The sequence below is a fragment of the Rhinatrema bivittatum genome, chromosome 4 (assembly GCF_901001135.1).
Source record: "Rhinatrema bivittatum chromosome 4, aRhiBiv1.1, whole genome shotgun sequence".
Taxonomy (NCBI): domain Eukaryota; kingdom Metazoa; phylum Chordata; class Amphibia; order Gymnophiona; family Rhinatrematidae; genus Rhinatrema; species Rhinatrema bivittatum.
The window spans coordinates 111,886,259-111,909,750 of NC_042618.1; the positions used below are offsets into that span (position 1 = coordinate 111,886,259).

The window sequence follows — 23,492 nt, forward strand, 5'->3', positions numbered from 1 at the left end:
GGGCCATAAGCAATCCTGGTTTATAGGATGTCCTTGGTGAATATTTAGCAAATATTTGTGTGCATTTGGTCTGAGAACCACTTTAAACATAGAAATGACAGCAGAAAAAGACCAGTTGGCCCATCCAGTCTGCCCAGCAAGCTCCCACACTTATTTTCCCATACGTATCTCTTTCACCACCACCACCAATTTCAGGGCCCTTGTTGGTAACTGTTTGATTCAAGTTTCTTGCCATTGATGCAGATAGTAATGTTGGAGTTGCATTAAAGGTGAGCATAAGGCTTAATGGTTAAGTGTAGTAACCATTGCATCAAACAAGTTACCCCGATGCTTGTTAACCCAGATTGCACAGATCATTGCCTTGTTGGATGTTGTCTGAATGTAAATCCTGTTTTCCACATTTCCCCCTTTCCCCCCTGCCATTGAAGCAGAGAACAATGCTATGTATGCATTCAAAGTGATGTATCAGGCTTAATTGGTTTAGGGTAGTAACCGCCGAATTAAGCAAGCTTACCCCCATGCTTATTTGTTTATCCAGATTGTGACGTTCACTCCTTGTTGGTTGTTGCCTGAATGCAAATCCTCTTTTCCACATTTCCCCTTGCCGTAGAAGCAGAGAGCAATGTTGGAGTTGCATTAACCTTGCAAAGGCTTATTGAATAAGGATAGTAATCACCATGTAGTAGCCTCCACTCCAGTAATCCACCCCCATGGCTCTTCACTTCATTCCCATCCTCTAGCCTTTATGGATCCACAATGTTTATCCCATGCCCCTTTGAAATCCTTCACAGTTTTAGTTTTCACCACTTCCTCCGGAAGGGCATTCCAGGCATCCACCACCCTCTCCATGAAGAAATACTTCCTGACATTGGTTCTGAGTCTTCCTCCCTGGAGCTTCAAATCGTGTCCCCTTGTTCTACTGATTTTTTTCCAACTGAAAAGGTTTGTTGTTTTTCATGGATCATTAAAACCTTTCAAGTATCTGAAAATCTGTATCATATCACCCCTGCTCCTCCTCTCCTCCAGGGTATACATATTTAGGTTCTTCAATCTCTCCTCAAGTCATTTTATGAAGATCATCCACCTTTTCGGTCGCCCTTCTCTGGACCGCCTCCATCCTGTCCCTGTCCCTTTGGAGATATGGTCTCCAGAACTGAACAGAGTACTCCAGGTAAGGACTCACCAAGGCCCTGTACAAGGGGATTATCACTTCCTTTCTCTTACTAGATATTCCTTTCTCTATGCAGCCCAGGATTCTTCTGGCTTTAGCTATGGCCTTGTCACATTGTTTCACCAACTTTAGATCATTAGACACTATCACCCCAAGGTCTCTCTCCTGCTCCGTGCACATCAACCCTTCACCCCCCATCAAATACAGTTCTTTCGGATTTCCACACCCCATGTGCATGACTCTGCACGTCTTGGCATTGAATCTCAGCTGCCATATCTTCGACCACTCTTCCAGCTTCCTTAAATCCCATCTCATTCTCTCCACTCCTTCCGGCGTGTCCACTCTGTTGCAGATCTTAGTAATATCCGCAAAAAGACAAACCTTACCTTCTATCCTGTCCGCAATGTCGCTCACAAAGATATTGAACAGGACCGGTCCCAACACCGATCCTTGCGGCACTCCGCTTAACACCGCTCTATCTTCAGAATAAGTTCCATTTACCATCACACATTGTCTTCTGTCCGTCAACCAGTTTGCAATCCAGGCCACCACCTTGGCACTCACTCCTAAGCTTCTCATTTTATTCACAAGCCTCCTGTGCGGGACCGTATCAAAAGCTTAGTCACCCAATCAAAAAAGTCAATCAGATTTGTCTGACAGGACCTTCCCCTGGTGAATCCATGCTGCCTCTGGTCCAGCAATTCTTCTGACTGTAGATAGTTCACTATTCTTTCTTTCAGCAGCGACTCCATGACTTTTCCTACCACCGAGGTGTGAGGCTAACCGGCCTGTAGTTTCCAGTCTCCTCTCTGCTCCCACTCTTGTGAAGCAGGACCACCACCGCTCTTCTCCAATTACTCGGCACCACTCCCGTTTCTAGGGATCTATTGAACAGGTCACACAGTGGACCCGCAAACACATCTCTGAGCTCCCTCAGTATCCTGGGATGAACCTCATCAGGCCCCATGGCTTTGTCCACTTTCAGTTTTCCTAGCTCTTCCCATACATTCTCTTCTGTAAACAGAGTTACTTCTACTCCACTCCCCTCCAGTTTCTTGTTACCTAGTGATCGTCCTTCTCCAAGGTCCTCTTTAGTGAACACTGAAGTATTCGTTTAATATTTCTGCCATTTCTTCGTCCGTCTCCATATATTGATTCTTTTCACCTTTCAATTTCACTATACCACTTTGAACTTTTCTCCTTTCTCTGATGTATCTGTTTTGTCACCTCGCTTTACCTCTTTGGCAATCCTTTCTTCAGCTTGACTTTTTGCTGTCTTGATTACATTCTTTGTCTCCCTCAGTTCCACCAGATATTCGTCCTTGTGCTCCTCCCTTTGGGATCCTTTATATTTCTTGAATGCTACTCTTTTAGCTTTTATTTTGTCAGCCACCTCCTTTGAGTACCATATAGGTTTCATTTTTCTCTTGCTTTTCTTTACTTTTCTAACATATAGATTAGTTGCCTTGGTTATTGCTCCTTTTAGTTTGGCCCACTGTTGTTCCACATCTCTCATGTTCTCCCAGCCTTCTATTTCTTCCTCCAGGTACTTCCCCATTTCATCAAAGTCTGTGTTTTTGAACTGCAAAACTCTGGTCTTCGTGCTTCTTCTCCGTATCCTGTTTGTGATATGAAACCATACCGTTTGATGATCACTGGTGCTGAGGTGGGTCACCCACCTGGATATTAGACACATTATCTCCATTAGTGAGCACTAAATCTAGAATAGCTCCCTCCCTCGTGGATTCTGTTACCAGTTGTTTGAACAGAGACCCTTGCAGGGCATCCACTATCTCTTCACTACTGTTAGATTCTGCAGAAGGCATTCTCCAGTCTACATCCGGCAGATTAAAATCTCCAACAATCACCACTTCTTCCTTCTTTCCCATGTTTTGGATGTCTTCAACCAGATCTCTGACAAGCTCTTCCATTTGATTTAGAGGCCTGTAAACCAATCCAATAAAAATGGATGCCCCATCATCTTTTTTTTTAGGTCGACCCATAGTGCTTCTTCTTTGCCCCATCTTCCTTGCAGCTCAGATGCTTGGATTTTGTTTCTCCCAAATAATAACAAAATCTCACCATATAATGTACCATCAACTTTATGATGAAATTTTGAGAGATGGGGTAAGTTTCATATATTTTGATGCATGCCTCCACGGCCTTGCTTCAATTTTTTAATTATAGTCATCAATTTACCTCCCTCCCACTCTCTATTTTATTCAACAATTTTTTAAACAAACTTTTTTTGATATTTGAGTAAAAAGATATCTATATATCATTCAATAAACCCTCTAAACCATGTTTCAATGACCAATTATTAAATGTCCCCCGTCAAAAAATTTTATTTTACTTGTGAAGTTCAAACTAATGTCTTTCGATCTTTCTCCAACCCTGTTTAGTTGTTCTTTCTTCAACGAAATAGATTTTCTTTTTTTATTTGTTATTAAATTATTCAAACTCAATGAGTACTTTTTACTTTGAGCATTTTATCTCTGCTTTTATTTGAACAAAAATGCATCTCCATTCAGGCGACATTGTTTGTGTATCAGTTGCAATAAGCTTTCGCTACCGCCAAAGGCTATTAAAAGTATATGCGGTTTCTATCTCATTTGGACTCAACTTGACATGGTGGGGTTATAAATCTTCTTTCCAATTATTGACGCCAAACAAACACTTATCTCGCATGTTCTCCCCCTTTCGATCTTTCTCCAACCCTGTTTAGTTGTTCTTTCTTCAATGAAATAGATTTTCTTTTTTATTCGTTATTAAATTATTCAAACTCAATGAGTACTTTTTACTCTGAGCATTTTATCTCTGCTTCTATTTGAACAAAAATGCATCTCCATTCATTCAGGCGACATTTTTGTGTATCATTTGCAATAAGCTTTCACTACCGCCAAAGGCTAATAAAAGTATGGCATCACTTCATATTTATTTCCTGCCTTATCTTCTTTCCAGCTTGTTGCAAGCTTCCAAGTTCTCTTCCCTGTTGATTGTAATTTTGACTCATTCCTACCTACTGTTTATCTTTCGTTTACTTGAATAGTTACCCCAGTTTTTATTCTTGTTAATTGTAAACCGATCCGATATGGTTATTTACTATGAAGGTCGGTATATAAAACTGTTAAATAAAATAAATAAATAAATATATGCGGTTTCTATCTCATTTGGACTCAACTTATCAAAAAGTTTTGACGGGACATTTAATAATTGGACATTGAAACATGGTTTAGAGGGTTTATTGAATGATATATAGATATCTTTTTACTCAAATATCAAAAAAAGTTTGTTTAAAAAATTGAATAAAATAGAGAGTGGGAGGGAGGTAAATTGATGACTATAATTAAAAAATTGAAGCAAGGCCGTAGAGGCATGCATCAAAATATATGAAACTTATCCCATCTCTCAAAAAAAATTTTCAAAAAAAATATACAATCTTTTTCAAAAATGTTTTCAAAATTTCTTCATAAAGTTGATGGTACATTATATGGTGAGATTTTATTATTATTTGGGAGTGTGATGTTTTGGTCTTACCTTAGCGGAGATTAACAAATGGATTTTGTTTCTGACATAAAGAGCCACTCCTCTTCCTTTCCTATCCTCTCTGTCCTTCCTTAACAAGTTATAGCCCGGTATTGCCGTATCCCAATCATGAGATTCCGTGAACCACGTCTCCATGACCGCAACAATGTCCAAGTCCGCCTCCACCATTAGGGCTTGCAGATTTGGGATTTTATTGCCCAAACTAAGAGCATTTGTGCTCATAGCTTTCCAGCTTTTCTCGTTCAGGTTACTGCTTTTCTTGGGCTCCTTTTGTAACTTATTTAGTTGAGTTTTGTTATCCACTTCACCCTTTTCCATTGCATTAGTATTTGGGGGGTGCCATTCTAATTTATTTCTGCCACCCCCGGCATCTAGTTTAAATGTCTTAAGTCATAAGATTTGAATTTATCTCTTAGGATCCTTTTTCCTGCCACAGACAGATGTAAAAAATTCTTATCAACACCTACATTATGTGGAATGCTGTATTCTTGTTGATTTAAATTATGCTGTGGTTAAAAATTATATTAATTATATTAATTATATTAATTTTTAACCACTACAGCATAATTTAAATCAACAAGAATACAGCATTCCACATAATGTAGGTGTTGATAAGAATTTTTTAATCATTTTAAAATTGAATTAGCACTATAAAATAAGATTATATCAGCGATTGAGGTTCAGCTCATGATTTTCCAGATAATTGTTTAGATCGCTGAAATTGTGGTGTATTCTATTGATATCTTTTGGTTTGTCACAGACAGATGTAAGCCATCTTTGAGAGAGAGCTTTTTACTGTTCCATACACGGCCCCAATCCCCAATAAATCCAAATTTAATTAGTATGTTTTGCTTATTCTGAAAACCAGACCTGACTGCAACCTTTTAAGGACCAGAGTTGAGAAACCATGATTTTGCATGTTCCTAATACATTGGTTATGTAATGTTTGAACATCTTCAGTGAAACTGGATGGCATGAAATCCTCCCTAGATAAAATGTACTACTTAATTACAGAGTAGCGTTTATGGCAATAACTTGCCACCATGATGTCATCTGAATTTTCAAATTTTTTCCACTTTGAATTGACCTCCGTAGGTTTTTGTTTTCCTTACAGCTAGATCCTGTCAAACATCCAGAAATAAACTATATACCATATTCAAAAGTGCATGTACCTTTTGAAAATATCTTTTCTCTTTTTCTGGCTGTAAGGGGAGAGATATGTGCCTGGATTGAGTCATGTGATCAAGGAGGATGTCACCATGAGGGAGATCATCCATCTACTTTGCATTGAACCAATGGCTCATAGTAGCATTGCAAAATGTTTGCCTGAGAATGTGAGTACTTGCTTATTTTTATGAGCAAACAGATGAGAACAGAGTTAAACCTGGTTTCTATCATTTATTGATTTGAGATTTTCCAAAACCAGAGTTTTTGACCCATACTTTTTATATTTTATATTTTAAGTCACAAAGGAATCATGCTATTGAACTATAAACATGAAGGACAGATGTGAAGATTTTACAAGTTTAGTCAATTTTTAATATATATTTAAAAATAATGCTGGCTTTTTAAAAGTTTGAATATACATTACTATGTTTAGATCTATAGTAGTAAACTTTTCCCAACTTTTACTTTTTCTGTTTCATTCCTTACAGACCTATGAATACCATATCTGATCAGTAGAGATTAGTGTGTTCTTTATATAGATTATATCTACAAGTGAATTTTTATTCTTTATGTGTATCTAAATATGCAGTAAAAGTCTTCAACCCTTTCTCTTATAAAGTGCTAGTAAATTGTTTCCCTTTAGTAATTGAATGTGAATAATTTTATTTTTTTTAATAGGAAAACAATGATACTGGCTTGGACAAAGTTATCAATAAAGTAGCCATATTCAAGTAAGCCTTTTAATTCTGTGCATATTACAAATTATTTGAAGATGCTTCTCTAAACAAATCTGGCTTTTTCTCTACCTTGGGACAGATTTACTTTGAGCAAAAATAGGAAGAAAAAGTATAAAAAGCATGCAAGCCATTTGTTGTTTTGAAATGGCATATCTTTGGCTCGAGGACTGAATTTCCTGAAACTTTTGGAAAGGAAAAAAAGTCCTAGAAAATTGTATACAAGCAAATGTTTGTGTAAATATTACAGGAAAATTGGTTCTTACCTGCTAATTTTCGTTCCTGTAGTACCACGGATCAGCCCAGACTGCTGGGTCATGCCTCCCTTCCAGCAGATGGAAACAGAGAAAAACTTGAAAGGCATCCCTTTAAGTAGGATGCGCCACCTGCAGCCCCCTTCAGTATAAACAGTATCAAAGCAGAAAATGGAATTAAACTGGTAACAGGAATCCAAAATTTAAATGGTCAAACCAAATCAATGAGACCCAACTATGTACAAAATAAGCGCATTTGAGAAATCCTCATCCTGCTATATAGCATGACAGAAAAATTGAAAAACACTAGAGCGGAATCAAAAACTGGGCGGGCTTCTGGGCTGATCCATGGTACTACAGGAACGAAAATTAGCAGGTAAGAACCAATTTTCCTTTCCCTGCACATACCCGGATCAGCCCAGACTGCTGGGATGTACCCAAGCCGCCTTATATGGGGTGGGACCTAGAAAGACCCGCTCGAAGCACACAGCTGCCAAAGCTCTCTCAGTCAGGAGCCCGAACATCAAAACAGTAATGCTGAGCAAAAGTATGCAAAGGTTTCTAAGTCACCGCCCTACAGATCTCCTGGGGGGAAATCAACTGACTTTCTGCCCAGTACGCCGCCTGAGAACAAAGCAAATGAGCCTTAAGACCCTCTGTAACCGCTCATCCGTGACATATGTAAGCTGAAGCAATAGCATCCTTCAACCACCGGGCCATAGTAGTAGCCTTGGAAGCTTTATGCCCTTTCCTGGGACTGCTCCACAAAACAAAAAGGTGGTCTGACAGGCGAAAATCATTAGTGACCTCCAAGTAACACAGTAGTGCCCACCTGACATCCAAACGCTTCAATTCATGAGCATGTGGAGAATTCTGATCCAAATCTGGAAAAGCAGGCAACTGAACCGACTGGTTCACGTGAAAAGCCGATACAACCTTAGGCAGAAAGGATGCACGGTTCTAAGAGAAACGCCAAAATCGGAAAACCTAAGAAAAGGTTCGCGACAAGATAGAGCCTAAATTTCTGAAACTCTCTGAGCCGAGCAGATAGCCACTAAAAACACCGTTTTGAGTGTAAGGTCCTTTAGAATAACGCACTTGAACGGTTCAAAAGGAGATTCACACACTGTCCTAAGGACTAAATTCAAACTCCAGGATGGACAAACAGCTCGACTTGGTGGATTCAAGTGCTTAGCACCTCGTAGGAAACAAACCACATCAGGATGAGTTGCTATGGACACACCTTCCACTTTTCCACGTAAACAGCCTAATGCCGCCACTTGAACTTGAGCCCCTCTTGCAAGAAGGCTAGAATGTGGACTATTGAGGCCCGCCTAGGAGAAACGTTAGACCTACTACACCAAGAGTCAAAAACCTTCCAGACTCTGACATAAGAGAGGTGGAAGTTTTACGACCCTGCAAAAGAATAGAAATCACCGTATCTGGATAACCCTTCTTTCTCAACTGCCACCTCTCATAAGCCAAGCTGCTAGACAAAAGTGATCCACCTGGTCAAAAAATACTGGACCTTGCTGCAGAAGATTCGGAAGCTGACCCAGATGGAGCAGACCGTCCACTGCAAGGTTGAGGAGATCTGCGAATCACGGCCTCTGTGGCCATTCCGGAGCTACCAGCACCACCTCTCCTGGATGGGCTTCTACTCTTCTCAAGACCTTGCCTATCAGGGGTCAAGGAGGGAATGCGTAGACCAGAATGTTGCGAGGCCATGGGAGGACAAGGGCATCCACCCCTTCCACTCCGTGCTCTCTTCTGTGACTGAAAAAGCACGGTGCCTTGGCATTCCCCTTAGTCGCCATTAGATCCAAACGGGGAATCCCCCACCGATGAGTTATCAATGCGAATGCCTCGGACAGCTCCCACTCTCCGGGATCCAAGCTCTGACAGCTCAGAAAATCCGCCTGCATGTTGTCTATCCCGGCAATATGCGAAGCCGCTATCCTGAGCAGATGTATTTCCGCCCTGGCCATGAGCTTGTCCGCCTTCGTAGCTACAGGACGGCTTTTTTCCTCCTTGCCGGTTGATGTATGCCACCATCGTTGCATTGTCTGAGAGCACTCTCACCGACCAATGATGAACTAGAGGCAAGAACTTCTGCAAGGCCAACCATACCGCCCTGGTTGCGAGACGATTGATGGACCATTGCGCTTCCTGCTGCGTCCATTGGCCTTGTGCTGCCTGAAACTGGCAAACTGCCCCCCCCCAGCCAGAAAGGCTGGCATCAGTCGTTACAATAGTCCACTGAGGGACCTCCAGATCCATCCCCCGCGACAAGTGTTCGGGACTCAGCCACCAAGCTAGGCTGGACCTGGCCGGTTCCTGGAGAGGTAAGGGGACTTGAAAAGCCTCCGACTTGGGGTCCCAATGTGAGAGCAAAGCCCTTTGCAATGGTCTCATATGAGCGAAAGTCCATGGGACCAACTCCAGAGTAGATGCCATAGAACCAAGCACCTGTAAGTAGTCCCACGACATAGGAATTGGCAGGGACAAGAGATGCCGAACTTGCGACATGAGCTTGTCTATCCGATCCGAGTATCGAATCTCGCCCCCCAAAAATCCAGGACCTGGGCAGGGGACAACTGGCTCTTGGCCGCATTGATGATCCATCCCAGAGAGCAAAGAGTTTGCACCACCTTGACGACCGCCGCCTCGCATCGTTCCTTTGACTTCGCTCGAATGAGCCAATCATCCAAGTAGAGATGGACCAGGATCCCCTGGCGACGGAGAGCCATCGCCACGACCACCATCATGTGGTAAACGTGCGCAGAGTGGTAGCTAGCCCAAAGGGAAGGGCCTGAAACTTGGTAATGCTTGCCGAGAATCATAAACCGGAGATACCACTGATGGTCCTTCTGAATTGCAATGTGTAGATACGCTTTTGTCAAATCGAGGGATGCTAAAAACTCCCCCACTCTGATGGAGGCAATTACGGAACGTAGCGTCTCCATGCGAAAATGGGGCACTCGGAGAGCTCTGTTGACCTTCTTCAGATCCAAAATCGGATGGAAGGACCCCTCCTTCTTCGGAACCAGAAAATAAATCTAATATCTGCCGGTTTGAAGTTCGTCCAAAGGAACCGGGATGACCGCCCCTAGCTCTAACAACCGACGAAGCATGAGAGAGACTTGGCGCCTTTTCTCCAGGGACCCGCAGGGCGACACCAGAAACAGATCACGTAAGGGATGAGCAAAATCTAAGGCGCAGCCATGTTCTATAATGTTTAGAACCCAGTGGTCCGACGTTATTTTGACCCACTCCTCGTAAAACAGGGACAGCCACCCCTCGACGACCGGAATAGGGGAGTGGGCCAGCGCTATTTCATTGGGAGGACTTGGCTCCTGTCGCCCCGGGGTACTGCCGTCTCTGGCGGCTCTACGGCCACGAAAGAAAGGAGATCAAGTCTGTGATCTTCCGGACGTCTGCCTTTGGCCAAAAGGAGCCGGCTTAGACTGGCGAAAACAGCGCTGTCCCCTAAAATGCGAACGGGAAGGGCCAAAACCTCTGGAAGCTTTTGGCCTATCTGGGAGCTTGTACACCTTATTGTCCCCCCAAGGACTTAATGAGCTGCTCCAAATCATCCCCAAAAAGGAATTTCCCCCTAAACGGAAAAGCACCCAGCTGCGATTTGGAGGCAACATTGGCCGACCGATTATGGAGCCATAAAAGCCTGCGAAGATATACAAAGGAGATTGTACAAGGCATCCGCCCCATAGGCTACACCGCTTCCAAATGATCAGCCTGCTCAGACTCCTCCAGGGAGAGCTCCCGGGCACTCAGGAGTTGCTATACCCACCGGAGACTCACACGCTGCATTAAACTACTACAAGCAGCCGCTCGAACCCCCAGAGCCGACACCTCAAAGATACGTTTGAGAAGAACCTCAAGCTTACAATCCTGAGGGTCCCTAAGGGCAATCACCGCAACCACCGGAATAGTCGTATGCTTGGTGACTGCGGAGATGGCCGCATCCACTTTGGGAACGTTAAGGAGGTCTAGAGAGTCATCCGGCAGCGGGTACAATTTATCCATAGCTCGGCCTATGCGAAGGCTAGCTTCCGGAGTATCCCACTCCCGAAACAGCTGGAGCAACATAGGATGAAAAGGAAAATTTCTAGCCGGGGGACGAAGACCAGACAGCACCGGATCCTGAGGCGCTGGCATCTGTCCGACCAGTATGCCAAATTCCGCTAGGACATGTGGAATCATCGGCTCCAATTCATCTCTACGAAAGAGTCTAAGGACCCAAGGATCATCCCCTTCCACTGGCGCTACATGCTCGGAATCATCATCCATTTCCGCCTGAAGCGAATCAGCCAGCGGCACGGCACCCTGGGTCCCGGAACCGGACCTTTCCCGGACCACCTGAATGCGGGAGACCTCAGGAGGATCTGGCCTAGGAATCTGCACCGGGAGGAGAGGGCCCAGCCCCAGGCCGCCCCGGAGGATGCTCAGGATCCCCCGGGGGGATAAGGCTAGCTAAATATGCCTTATGCAGCAGCAAAATAAAATCAGCTGAAAAAGGTGGCTGGCCCTTTAAATTTTCCCACTCGGTGGGGGGTTTCCCAAGGGGGCAGGGAAGGTGGGAAACAAATCGTGGGGAGAACTGGGGCAAAAATCATGCAGAAATAACTGAAGGGGGAGATCCCCTCCCCCTGCCAAGCTATCTGCATCGGCATCCGCAGCCCCTAAAATGGCCGTCGTTCCCATGTTCCGTGAGAGCGGGGCAGGCTGAGCACCACGGGCCAATGTGCCTACCTCCCCCTTTCGCCGGCCGCTGCCTCCGACGGGCCCTTGCCCCCAGGAAGACAGCGGGAGCAGAGGTTATGGGAGAGCTGTGCTGCTAGCTCCCCGCAGGCTCTACAGGCCGAGGCACAAGGCATTGCCGTGCTGTAAAGGAGGGGAGGCTGCCCAAAAGAACCACTGGAGCCCGAGAGGCCGAAAGAGAGCAGCGCTGCTCTAAAAACGCCGAGGCTTGTTTCCTTTTTTTTTTTTTTTAAATCGCGTTGGCCTCACCATAGCAAAACCCGTGGTTGTCTCTGGGCCAGGGAGGGAGGGACAGGCCCACCGATAAAGCTCCTCCCCCCCCCCCCCCCCCCCCCCAGTCACTCACCGGCTGCTGCTCCTGGGACACCGGAGCAAAGAGAAGCTTCCTGGCAGGCCTACCACCGAGGAGAAAATGACTCTGCTCCTTGGGAGGCCCGGCTATTTATTTATTTTTTTTAACTTTTTTTTTTTTTTAAATCAACCAAAAACAAAAACTTTGTTTCAGCCAGACAAATCAAGGATACCTGTCACTTTTTTTTTTTTTTGTATAGAATCAATTAACCAGGACCGCAGGTTCTGCCACCTTCATCTGCTGGAGACAGAGAAATACTGAAGGAGGCTGCAGGTGGCGCATCCTACTTACAGGGGTGCCCTTCAAGTTTTTCTCTGTCTCCATCTGCTGGAAGGGAGGCATAACCCAGCAGTCTGGGCTGATCCAAGTACGTACAGGGAATGTTGAAATTTTGCCCAGTTCTTAAATTTTAGCAGTTTTGAGATAAAAGTCCCATAGAACCTTTTGCAGATATTTTGGCTTGCACTAAGTTTCCCTGTCTGAAGCTGCTTTAAATTAATGCTATGGGCAAAAGACATACTATTTCAAACACTACAAGCAAACGGGCTTATGGGATTTTTATACTCTTTTTGCTTGAAATGTAAATCTGGACTCTACCTTTTTTTGTTTTATCAAAAATCTCATAAATAGGAATAATTGTTTTCTTTAAAAACTATATACATGACAATATTTTTAACAAAATGGATAAGATCAGTGCTAATGCTAGAGCTTGAATACAGCAGCCTAGAAATTTCTAGGTGTCCTGATGATATTTATGTATTTCTTAACGTCCAGTCATATGAATCCAGAACAAGGGGGTTATGCACCCCTACCAGCAGATGAAGACAGAGCAAACTGACTTCACCGTATATATACCCTTGCAGGGTTATAAGCCTGCCAGTATTCTCCAACTCAAGCAGATGGTGGGCGTGCATTTCCCTAGTGGGGATTGCTTCATTTTGAGAAAGGAGAATTAAGGAAATAAATACGCCCCACTCTCCTACGGTGATAACAAATGGTCTCTCCCCCAGTTGAGAATTCCTGAGGTGATTTCTGTGGTCCCTCAAATGAGTGCCTTGGTCCGGTAGCTGGTTTTCAGCTGGCGTAGACTTAGCTGCTTAAGAGGCTGAAAGGCAGCGGTTGCAGGAAGCTGAGCACAGTGGTGAAGGCACATGTTCTCTCCCCCCACATCCAGAGACAGTCTTCGTACTCAGCCAGGTAAGGCGGAGCTCCGGTAAATGACTCTGGGGTAAGCTCTAGGGCAGTTAGGGAACCAGCTGCTGCTGCCTTGGCAGATGCGGGCTGTGATTTGGTCCGCACTTCAGCCAGAGGGGTGGTTTCTACAGTAGCAACCAGGTGTCAGTTATGGTTGAGAAATTGGTCGGCCGATGCGACCTCCAAGACTAACCTCACCAACTTGCACTTTAATGGCTTGCTTTTATTTGGGAGCGAGTTGGAGGAACTGGCCAGTAAGTGGGGTGAATCTCTGGTTCCTTGTTTGCCAGAGGATAAGAAGCAGACGCAACAGCGATTCTTTAACATGAGAGGTTGTGCTTGAGGATCCAGGCGTTTTTGACCCTATAGAGGAGTGACCTTTCAGAGGACCCGGCCTTTTGGTAGGTCTCAGTTCTTTCATCCCAGACAACCCAGAAGGGGCACAGACTCGGGAAGTGGAACCTGCCCATCCCTTCCAATTTAGGCTTTCCGACCCACCCCCAGGAACAGGAGATGGGGGGGTGCCTCTCTCTTTAATCAGAGGTGGGTCGAAATCACATCGGATCAGTGGGTCCTGGAAGTGATATTTATTTATTTATTTTGAACTTTTTTTTATACTGACCTTCATGTTGAAAGCAAACATATCAAATCGGTGTACATATAACAGAAGAGCCCAAGGCATTACATAGAACAATGATATGAGAAGGATATGCAATGGAGTTTTGCAGTGTTCCTTGGGATGTATTTATGGAGTGTCCCTGCCACTCCCTGCAGAAGAAGCAGGCAGTGGAGAGTACATTGGCTTAGTCTGTGGGCTGTGGTCCCAGTGCCCACATCTCATGAAAATACAGGGCAATATTCCAATTATTTCGTCATACCAATGAAGGAGCACTGCTTTCGTCCCTTCCTGGACCTCAGAGCTGTCAACTGTCATCTGCAGGTGAATCATTTTTGCATGGAAACCTTGCGCTCTGTTATAATGGCCGTGCAGTTGGGGTAATTTCTGATCTCCCTGGATCTGTCTGAAGTGTATCTTCACATTCCAGTCTGACTAGAATTTTAATGCTTTTTGTGGTTCACAGTTCTGGGGCACCAATTTCAGTTTCGGGAACTGCCCTTTGGTCTGCCCACTGCTCCCTGAACCTTTTCCAAGGTAATGGTAGTAGTTGTGGCAGAGTTGAGAGAGGATGGAATCCTAGTACACCCATAATTGACTGACTGGCTGATTCGAGCCATTTCGCCGGAAGAGAGCCTTCTGATAACTCACACGGTAATTTTCCTGTTGCAGGAGCTCAGCTGGGTGGTGACTCTAGCCAAGAGCAATCTTCAGCCTACTCAGTCACTGGAATACCTCAGGGTTTGGTTCATCATGAAGTAGGGCAAGGTGTTCCTGCCGGAAGCTCAAATTCAGAAGTTTGTAGCTCAACTCTGTTGGTTGAACAATCTGCACCCAACCGTATGGTCTTACCTGCAGGTACTTGCCTTCATGGTGGCAATCCTGGAAGTGGTACTGTGGGCGAGGGTGCATATGCATCCTCTTCAGCGCTCCCTGATGTCTCGGTGGAACCCACAGTTTCGGCCAATGGAGATCTTCTCCCAACTTCAGTGGAGATTCCAACGGCTGAGAGTCTTCTTGGTTGGGCAGCTCACTGTCAGGAGCTGACAGCGCAAGGGCGCTGGAGTGCAGAAGAGTCTCTCTGGAGCATCAATCGGCTGGGAGCCAGGGTGGTCCGGTTGGCATGTTTACAGTTTGAGGTTGCACAGTAGATCACTCCGAATAATGTCGGACAATGCAACAACTGTGGCTTACATCAATTGACAGGGAGGTACCAAGAGCTAACAAGTGTCGCAGGAAATAGATCAGCTTACAGAATGGGAAAAGGTGCATCTCCAGATGATCTCAGCCTCACACATTGCAGGCAAAGACAACGTAAGAGCAGACTTTCTCAGCAGGGAGAATCTGGACCCAAGAGAGTGAGTGTTGACAGATGAGGCATTTCAGCTGATTTGGGATCGCTGGGGTCTCCTGTTGGCGACATTGTGTAATGTGAAAGTTCTGCATTTCTTCAGTCGCAGGAGGAAGTCATTGGGGATTAATGACCTAGTGCAGGAGCGGCCGGAAGACAAGTTGCTGTATGCCTTTCCTCCAAGGCCCATGTTGGACAGACTGATTCAAAGGATTGAACACCATAGAGGGATGATGCTCTTGGTCACTCCAGATTGGTATGCAGATCTGTGGAGGCTCATGGTGGATTTGCCTCTTTGACTTCCAGCGCACAGGAACCTGTTGCAGCAGGGACCTGTCTTCACGAAGATCCGACTCTATTTGTCTTACAGTATGGCCCTTGAAAGGGCTCGCTTGCTGAAACGTGGATACTCTGTGGCAGTGATTTCCACCTTGCTAAGAGCTAGAAAGTTCTCCACTTCTTTGGCCCATGTGCAGGTTTGGAGAATGTTTGAGGATCAAGATTCCACTCATTTTGGAATTTTTGCAGGATGTTTGAGGATCAAGATTCCACTCATTTTGGAATTTTTGCAGGATGGCTTGAATAAAGGCTTAGCTTCTCAATTCCTTAAAGGTACAAGTAGTGGCTTTCACCTGTTTCAGGGGTCAGGTAGATGGTGGATCTTTGCTCATCCTGATGTGGCCCATTTTCTGAAAGGAATGAAACATTGTTGTCATCCTTTGCGGTTTCTGGTGCTCCTATGAAGTCTTAATTTGATTTTGGAATTTTTGGCTGGCCCTACACTTAGATTACTACGTACTCTGTCCTTGTGGTTTCTGACCTTGTAAACTGTGTTCCTTGTGGCAATTTGTTCTGCATGTAGGGCTTCCAAACTGCAGGCCTTGTTTTGCTGGGAACCATTTCTCCAGGTGACTGCAGGGGTGGTACAGCTGCGTACTGTTCCTTTTACCGAAGGTGGTCACTGAGTTTCACGTGAATCAGTCCATCTCCCTGCCATCTCCAGACAGAGAGAAAGATATAGAGAAGTATTAGCTGTTGCGACCCTTGGATGTCAAGAGACGTCGGCTATCTGGAAGTTTCTGAGCCTTTGCGGAAGTCTGATCGCCTGTTTGTCCTTCTCGGTGATGGAGAGCCAGCCTCGCGGGCTACAATAGCTTACTGGATTAAGGTGGTAGTCAGGCCGCATATGTGGCTGCTGGGAAGCTGTTACCTAGTCAGGTTAGGGCTTACTCCACTTGGGCTCAGTCAGTGTCATGGGCAAAAGTTAGATTGTTGTCTTCCATCAATATTTGCCAAGCTGCGATGTAGTCCTCCTTACACACCTTTCCCAGGTATTATCATCTGGATGTTCAGGCCCAGGAGGACGCAGCCTTTGCATATGTGGTTTTGACTGGACCGCAGATAGCTTCCTGCCCTATTCGGGAGTAGCTTGGGAACATCCTACTTGTTCTGGATTCATCTGACTGGACACTAAGAAATGAGAAATTACTACTTTCTGATAATTTCCTTTTCTTTAGGACAGTCAGTTGAATCAACCTTCCTTTCCTCGGCTATTGAATGATTGCATAATGATCCTCCTGTGTGCCTACGTGTTACAGGGATTACTGATAAGTATTACTCCAGTCTCTAGACTAGTGTTATTACATTCTTGTCTGTGCTCAATGTTGCTTGTTGGCTGAGTACAATAAATAACCATCTCACTTTCACTCGAAGTATAGAAGTCAAGAAAGATGAACCCACTAAAATTATAGCATATAACGAATTGTGACCTTCATACAGCACTGAGTCCACAAAAGGATTTGTGTTTATACTTCGAGTGAATGTGAGATGGTTATTTATTATTGAGATATTGATTCTTTCACTTTTGGGTTCTGTTTCATGCTGTATTGTTGGCTGAGTATTGCAATGGTTATGTTTTTAATCAAGTTTTTTGCTAGTCTGTCCACAGTTGCTTTTGAAGAAAATACTGGCAGGCCGATATCACTGCAGGGGGTATGTACTGTGATGTCAATTTACTCCGTTTCCATCTGCTGGTAGAGGTGCATATCCCACTTGTTCTGGATTCATCTGACTGTCCTAAAGAAAAGGAAATTATCAGGTAAGTAGTAATTTCTCATTTCTGGTAGATCAAGGAACAGCTTGAATTGGCGGAACAGATCAATAAAGGAGTTATCAGTTAACTTATCTTTGTTTCTTAAATTCAGCTTGTCTTTGAAGTGAGAGAAGTAGCAGATTGTTTTTAATGATACTCTGAACTTCAGAGAGAGGCTCAGACCCTAGGAACTTTAATTTCAATAGCTAATTTGTTAAATACAGATGATCTTAATACTCCCTGTGTACTATTCACAGATATATATGTAGCACTAAAGAGATGGTAAATATTTTATTAGATATCTTACTGCAAGCATAAGAGCAAAGGTAAAAAGGGTCAGTCTGAGAACCAGCTTAATTTGCATTTTTTGCTTATTCTGAAAACCAGACCTTCCAACGTTTATGAGATAGTATATCAAGTGAGAACACTAAAAAAAAAAAAATAAACAAATTTTGATTGATGAAAAAGCAATTATGTATAAGGTCAGTTTTCAAAAGCAATTTACCTGGGTTAATAGGCTGTCTGAAAATTGCCTACCCTGTATGCGGTTAAAAGTGTGTTTGTTGTGGAATAATGAATGTAATTTTAGCTAATGTTTTTACATTTTGTCATTTTAATACATTTTTATTGATGTTTTATTTTTATTATATTTGGGGGGTTTTTGTCCATTATATTGTTATCTACTTTGCATGAAATTTTTGCTATAAACAGGTTATAAGCATTTTGAATAAATAAATCCACATATTCCAGGAGGCAATCCCGGGATGGTGATAGATCAGGAGAGGCAACAACATATAATTTTGGCTGGAAAAAGTACCTGCAGAAAAAGGAGGCACAAATCTCTGCAGGTATTTTTTCTTTAGTTTTCAGAGTGAAAGCATGTGCATACATTTCCTTTGAAAACTAGTGAAAAACCTGCAGGTAAAAAGACCTGTGAACATTGCATCAAAAGGCAGAGTTTTGAAAATTGCTTCCAATATGAAGATAGTGCCCATGTCATGGAAATAAAATGGGAAACAGTGTTAAATTTAGGTCTCAAATATAGGATATATTTATAATTCAAAGGCAAACAGAGGCACTCAGCCATAGCTAAGTTGGTGATAACTTCAAAATGTTGCTAGAAATCAAAAACTAAACACATCCTTCTGTAAAAAATTGTTGCATTTTCCCCATATACAAGTCATCTGATATCTAGATTGAAAAGTCAAGTTTGTGTGTGGAAAAGGTTTTGGAGAACTTTGACAAAATATTGCTTTTACATTTCTGGCTTTTAAATGTTTATAGTCTATGCCGTCTTTGGGGTTTTTCTTTGAAACATAATTAACACACTAACTGTTTTTCAGTGTAATAACTGTGGTGCTTTAGTCCTAAGGCATACCATCTAGAGGCCTAAGACTTGTCCCATTTGACTTCAACTGACTCAGATGAAAAAGGAATTTGCTTTGCATTAAAAAAGCCTCACCCATAATACAGCATTCTGGAAATCTGCCTCTACTTCCACAGAGGATTTGAAAACTCAGAAATAAATAGGTTACAGTGAGATCTGGTAAAGTAAGAGATATGTGATACAGAGAAACCACTTCTGCCAAATGACACCCATACAAAAATTCCTTTTCTGCCTTAGAAAATAAAGATGCACCAGGAATGGAAATTGAAGTGCTATCTGAAAGGAATGAAGATACCCAGTGCACACAGAAGCTCAAAGTACTGTCAGAGAACCTCAAAACAGAAAATTTGTTTTGCCGTGTGACTTTATTATAAGAACATAAGAAATTGCCATATTGGGTCAGACCAAGGGTCCATCAAGCCCAGCATCCAGTTTCCAACAAAGGTCCAATCCAGGCTACAAGTACCTGGCAAGTACCCAAACCCTAAGTAGATCCCGTGCTACTGATACCAGTAATAACAGTGGCTATTTTCTAAGTCAGCTTGATTAATAGCGGTTAATGAACTTCTCCTCCAAGAACGTATCCAAACCTTTTTAAACCCAGCTACACTAACTACACTAACCACATCCTCTAGCTGCAAAGTCCAGAACTTAATTGTGCATTGAGTGTGAAAGAATTTTCTCAGATTAATTTTAAATGTGCTACGTGCTAACTTCATGGAGTGCCTCCCTAGTCCTTCTATTATCCAAAAGAGTAAATAACCGATTCACATATACCCGTTCTAGACCTCTCATGATTTTAAAGACCTCTGTCATATCCCGTCTCAGCCATCTCTTCTCCAAGCTGAATAGTCTAACCTCTTTAGCCTTTCCTCATAGGGGAGCTGTTCATCCCCTTTATCATTTTGGTTGCCCTTCTCTGTACCTTCTCCATCGCAACTATATCTTTTTTGAGATGCGGCAACCAGAATTGTTCACAGCACTCGAAGTGCAGTTTCACCATTGAGCGATACAAAGGTATTATGACATTTTCTGTTTTATTCATCATTCTCTCTCTTCCTAATAATTCCTAACATTGTTTGCTTTTTTGACTGCCGCAGCAAACTGAGCCAACGATTTAATATATCATCCACTATGACACCTAGATCTTTTTCCTGGGTGGTAGCTCCTAATATGGAACCTAACATTGTGTAATTGCAGCATGGATTATTTTTCCCTATATATATCACTTTGCACTTGTCCACATTAAATTTCATCTGCCATTTGGATGCCCAATCTTCCAGTCTCGCAACGTTTTCCTGCAATTTATCACAATCTGCTTGTGATTTAACTACTCTGAATAATTTTGTATCTGCAAATTTGATTACCTCACTCATCGTATTCCTTTCCAGATCATTTATAAATATATTGAAAAGCACCGGTCCAAGTACAGATCCCTGAGGCATTCCACTGTTTACCTTTTTCCACTGAGAAAATTGACCATTTAATCCTACTCTCTGTTTCCTGTCTTTTAACCAGTTTGTAATCCATGAGAGGACACTGCCTCCTATCACATGACTTTTTAGTTTTCTTGGAAGCCTCTTATGAGGGACTTTATCAAATGCCGTCTGAAAATCCAAATACACTACATCTGCTGGTTCACCTTTATCCACATGTTTATTAACCCCTTCAAAAATATTGAAGCAGATTGTAGGGCAAGATTTGCCTTGTGCAAATCCATGCTGATTGTGTTCCATTAAACCATGTCTTTCTATATGCTTGGTGATTTTGATCTTTAGAATAGTTTCCACTATTTTTCCTGGCACTGAAGTCAGGCCCAGTGGCCTATAGTTTCCCAGATCATCCGTGGAGCCCTTTTTAAATGTTGGGGTTACATTGGTCACCCTCCAGTCTTCAGGTTCAATGGATGATTTTAATGATAGGTTACACATTAACTAATAGATCTGACATTTCATTTTTTAGTTCCTTCAAAGCCCTGGGGTGCATACCATCTGGTCCATGTGATTTGCTATTCTTTAGTTTGTCAATCTGGCCTACTGCATCTTCCAGGTTTGCAGTGATTTGGTTCATTTTATCTGACTTATCATCCTTGAAAACCATCTTCAGAACCAGCATCTCCCCAAAATCCTCATTAGTAAACACAGAAGATAAGAATTTATTTAGTCTTTCTGCAGTGGCTTTATCTTCCCTGAGACCCCCTTTAACCCCTCGATCATCTAACTTAGAAATATCTTTTGAGGGACATACAAAGGTTAAAGACCCCCCCCCCCCAGGATACTCGGCTAGCAGAAATGCAAAGCAGAGAAGAAAATAAGGCCTCTAAAATTGATGTTATAATCCACTGGGATCTGATTCACTGGTTTAAAACATCTCCCCTGAAGATCAGAAAGATTCCAGAATTTGGGAGAGGGACTCTGGCGCATGATGAACACCATAGCCTTTTCAGATGTTACCTGTTCATGGAGAGAAAGAGGAAAGGTGGTGCTGTATAGATGGCTTTAATACATGGCTCAAAACTTGATTTAAAGAAGGTTTTAGATATGTAGGAAGTTGTGGCTGTGTATGGAACAGTAAAAGACATTCTGTGTGGACAACTGAACAAACTGCCATATAATTTGGTTGACATTATCTGATGATGCTAAGTTGGGTTATTTTCTCTCAAAACCCATAAAGTTTCATTTTTGCTTTCTGAGTGGGTGCAGGCCTTCCCGCACATAATCCTCTTCAGCCTCTTTGTCCTATGCAGCAAATGGTTGGAAAGAAATTTTTCCATCAGCATTACGATAAAACGTGGAAATGTTGACAGTGAAAGAATCTGTGGAAAGGAAAGGGAAAGAGTCCTTTTAAGAAGTGCAAAAAATGTGGACATAAGATGTGCATCTTAGATTTTGCATTCTTTGACTTAAATGCTTGGTCCAGACCTTGATACAGCAAACTATGGACTTTATGGACAGATGTCCCTGAGGGCACTAGCTTACAGAATGCTCCAAATGAAAGAAGAGCAACCACCTTCATGTGATAAGTTGGAAAACATTTCAAATTAAAATCATCAGATTGTGCACGAGAGTCAAATATGCCAGAAGAACAAACTGAGGACCCATCGGTGTAGAAACATAGTAATTGAGATTACTCTGTGCTGAGAAGACACAGCGCCGAACCATTGATGCCAAGAGATTGTAGCTAAGAACTACCAGTGCCAAGGAAGTTCAGCACGGAACTATGGATAGCAAAACACCTTTGGCACCAAGGATCACTGGCATCACAGAAATGTGGCATAGAACCATCCAAGACAAAACATCAGCTCTGAGATTTATCAGCACTAATAAGATGCTACTCACTGCTAGAACCATGACACAGATATTCCAGATGCTGCAAGAAAGCTTTTCTGCACTGAGGTCAGCTTCAGACTGACATAAAATAGGGAAAAAACAGAGAAGTACAAAGAATCAACAAGTGGCATGTCTTCACCTCTTGTATTGGGACTAGAGATGGATTCCAAAAAACTTTTACATTCACACATTCCTCTGCAACAGCCATTACAGCAATATAATGCCTTTGTACAGTAATTGTGGGGCAGACTTCGTAAACACATACATGAAGCAAATCTCTCAACAACAAAAGTCTGTCACTCAGCCCATGCTGAAAAAGTTTAGAGAACATCTAAAAGCAAAATTTCTATCTTCTAGCTTTAAAAATAGAGAAGAAAGAGGAGCCAAGGAAACTTATAAATAAGAAACAGCTTAATTTATTCATACCATTTCTGATGATTCACAGAGTTCAATTGACTCCATTATAATAGAATCAGATATACTGTACCCAGAACAACCCAGGAGTTTAACACTACCAGAAGAGACTCCACATAACCAAATTTTCTTTATACATTGTCAGAGGTAATATCATACATCTTAGAAGAGTATGCAGAAGAAAATAAACTACTTGCAAGGGGTGCTAAGATTCATTGAGCTACCAAAAATGCTACAAGTGCATGATGTGTTAAAGTCCAAAAAAAAACCCTTGGAAGACAACTTTTTCTGGTCTGCCAGTAACCAAAAACATTGATGTAAATATGACATGAGACGGTGATGAAGAAAGTAAAAAATGGAAAAACTTACTCAAATATTCCTCTAGGGAAAGATCAATACAGTGGGTAAAAGTATATCAAGGAGCGACTTTGTAAGTAAGGATTGGTGTGCACCAGATTAGAATGATTAAATGTCTTTATAATAACCTCAGAAAACTCCATGAGTAGTCTAAAACATTGCCAGAAAAACATTCTTTCAGTGAATCATGGCAGACACACAAGACTATATGAAACATATGACAGGATCAATTTACGACTCCAATACAGTGATAAGGGTATCTGCAACAGCCATAGCAGCAAGAAGGCTAGCATGGCTAAGGGTATCAGGTCTCAGAGATGATGTCCACAAAAAACTGGCAGATACACTTTTTGCCAGAGACAATTTATTTAGAGATAAGATGAAAGATACAGTAGAAGCGATAAAAAAAATCAAAATACAGCTCTTTAGTCTCAACTCTTCTCATCAAGAAACCATAATACAAAGAAGGCTCAAGCAAGATCCTTAGAATAGGCCATTTTTCAATTCCCAAAGGAGAAGATATTACCTTGACTATTCTTTCAGGCAACTCCAGCTGCAGTCACAAGGTCATCGACTACAAACAAGATGGCAAAATCATAACAGATCTCACAGATGCATAACCTTCAGCCTCCACAGAAATCCATGCCACTTTTTAGACTGCAATCTAGGGAAGCCTTACTGGGAGGTGCTGAGTAGTTCTGCAGATGAGCCAGGCTGAGGGACTAGTGCTGGAGGCCTCAGGAACT

General features: G+C 42.7%; 1 protein-coding gene across 1 annotated transcript in view; it reads left to right on the forward strand.

Moving 5' to 3' along the window:
• The window catches only part of UBR1 (ubiquitin protein ligase E3 component n-recognin 1), a 596,438-nt gene that overhangs the window by 262,770 nt on the left and 310,176 nt on the right, over positions 1 to 23,492 (forward strand). The window contains 2 exon segments of the mRNA XM_029598685.1: positions 5,927 to 6,051; positions 6,563 to 6,615. Of these exon segments, the coding sequence (XP_029454545.1) occupies positions 5,927 to 6,051; positions 6,563 to 6,615 (178 nt within the window).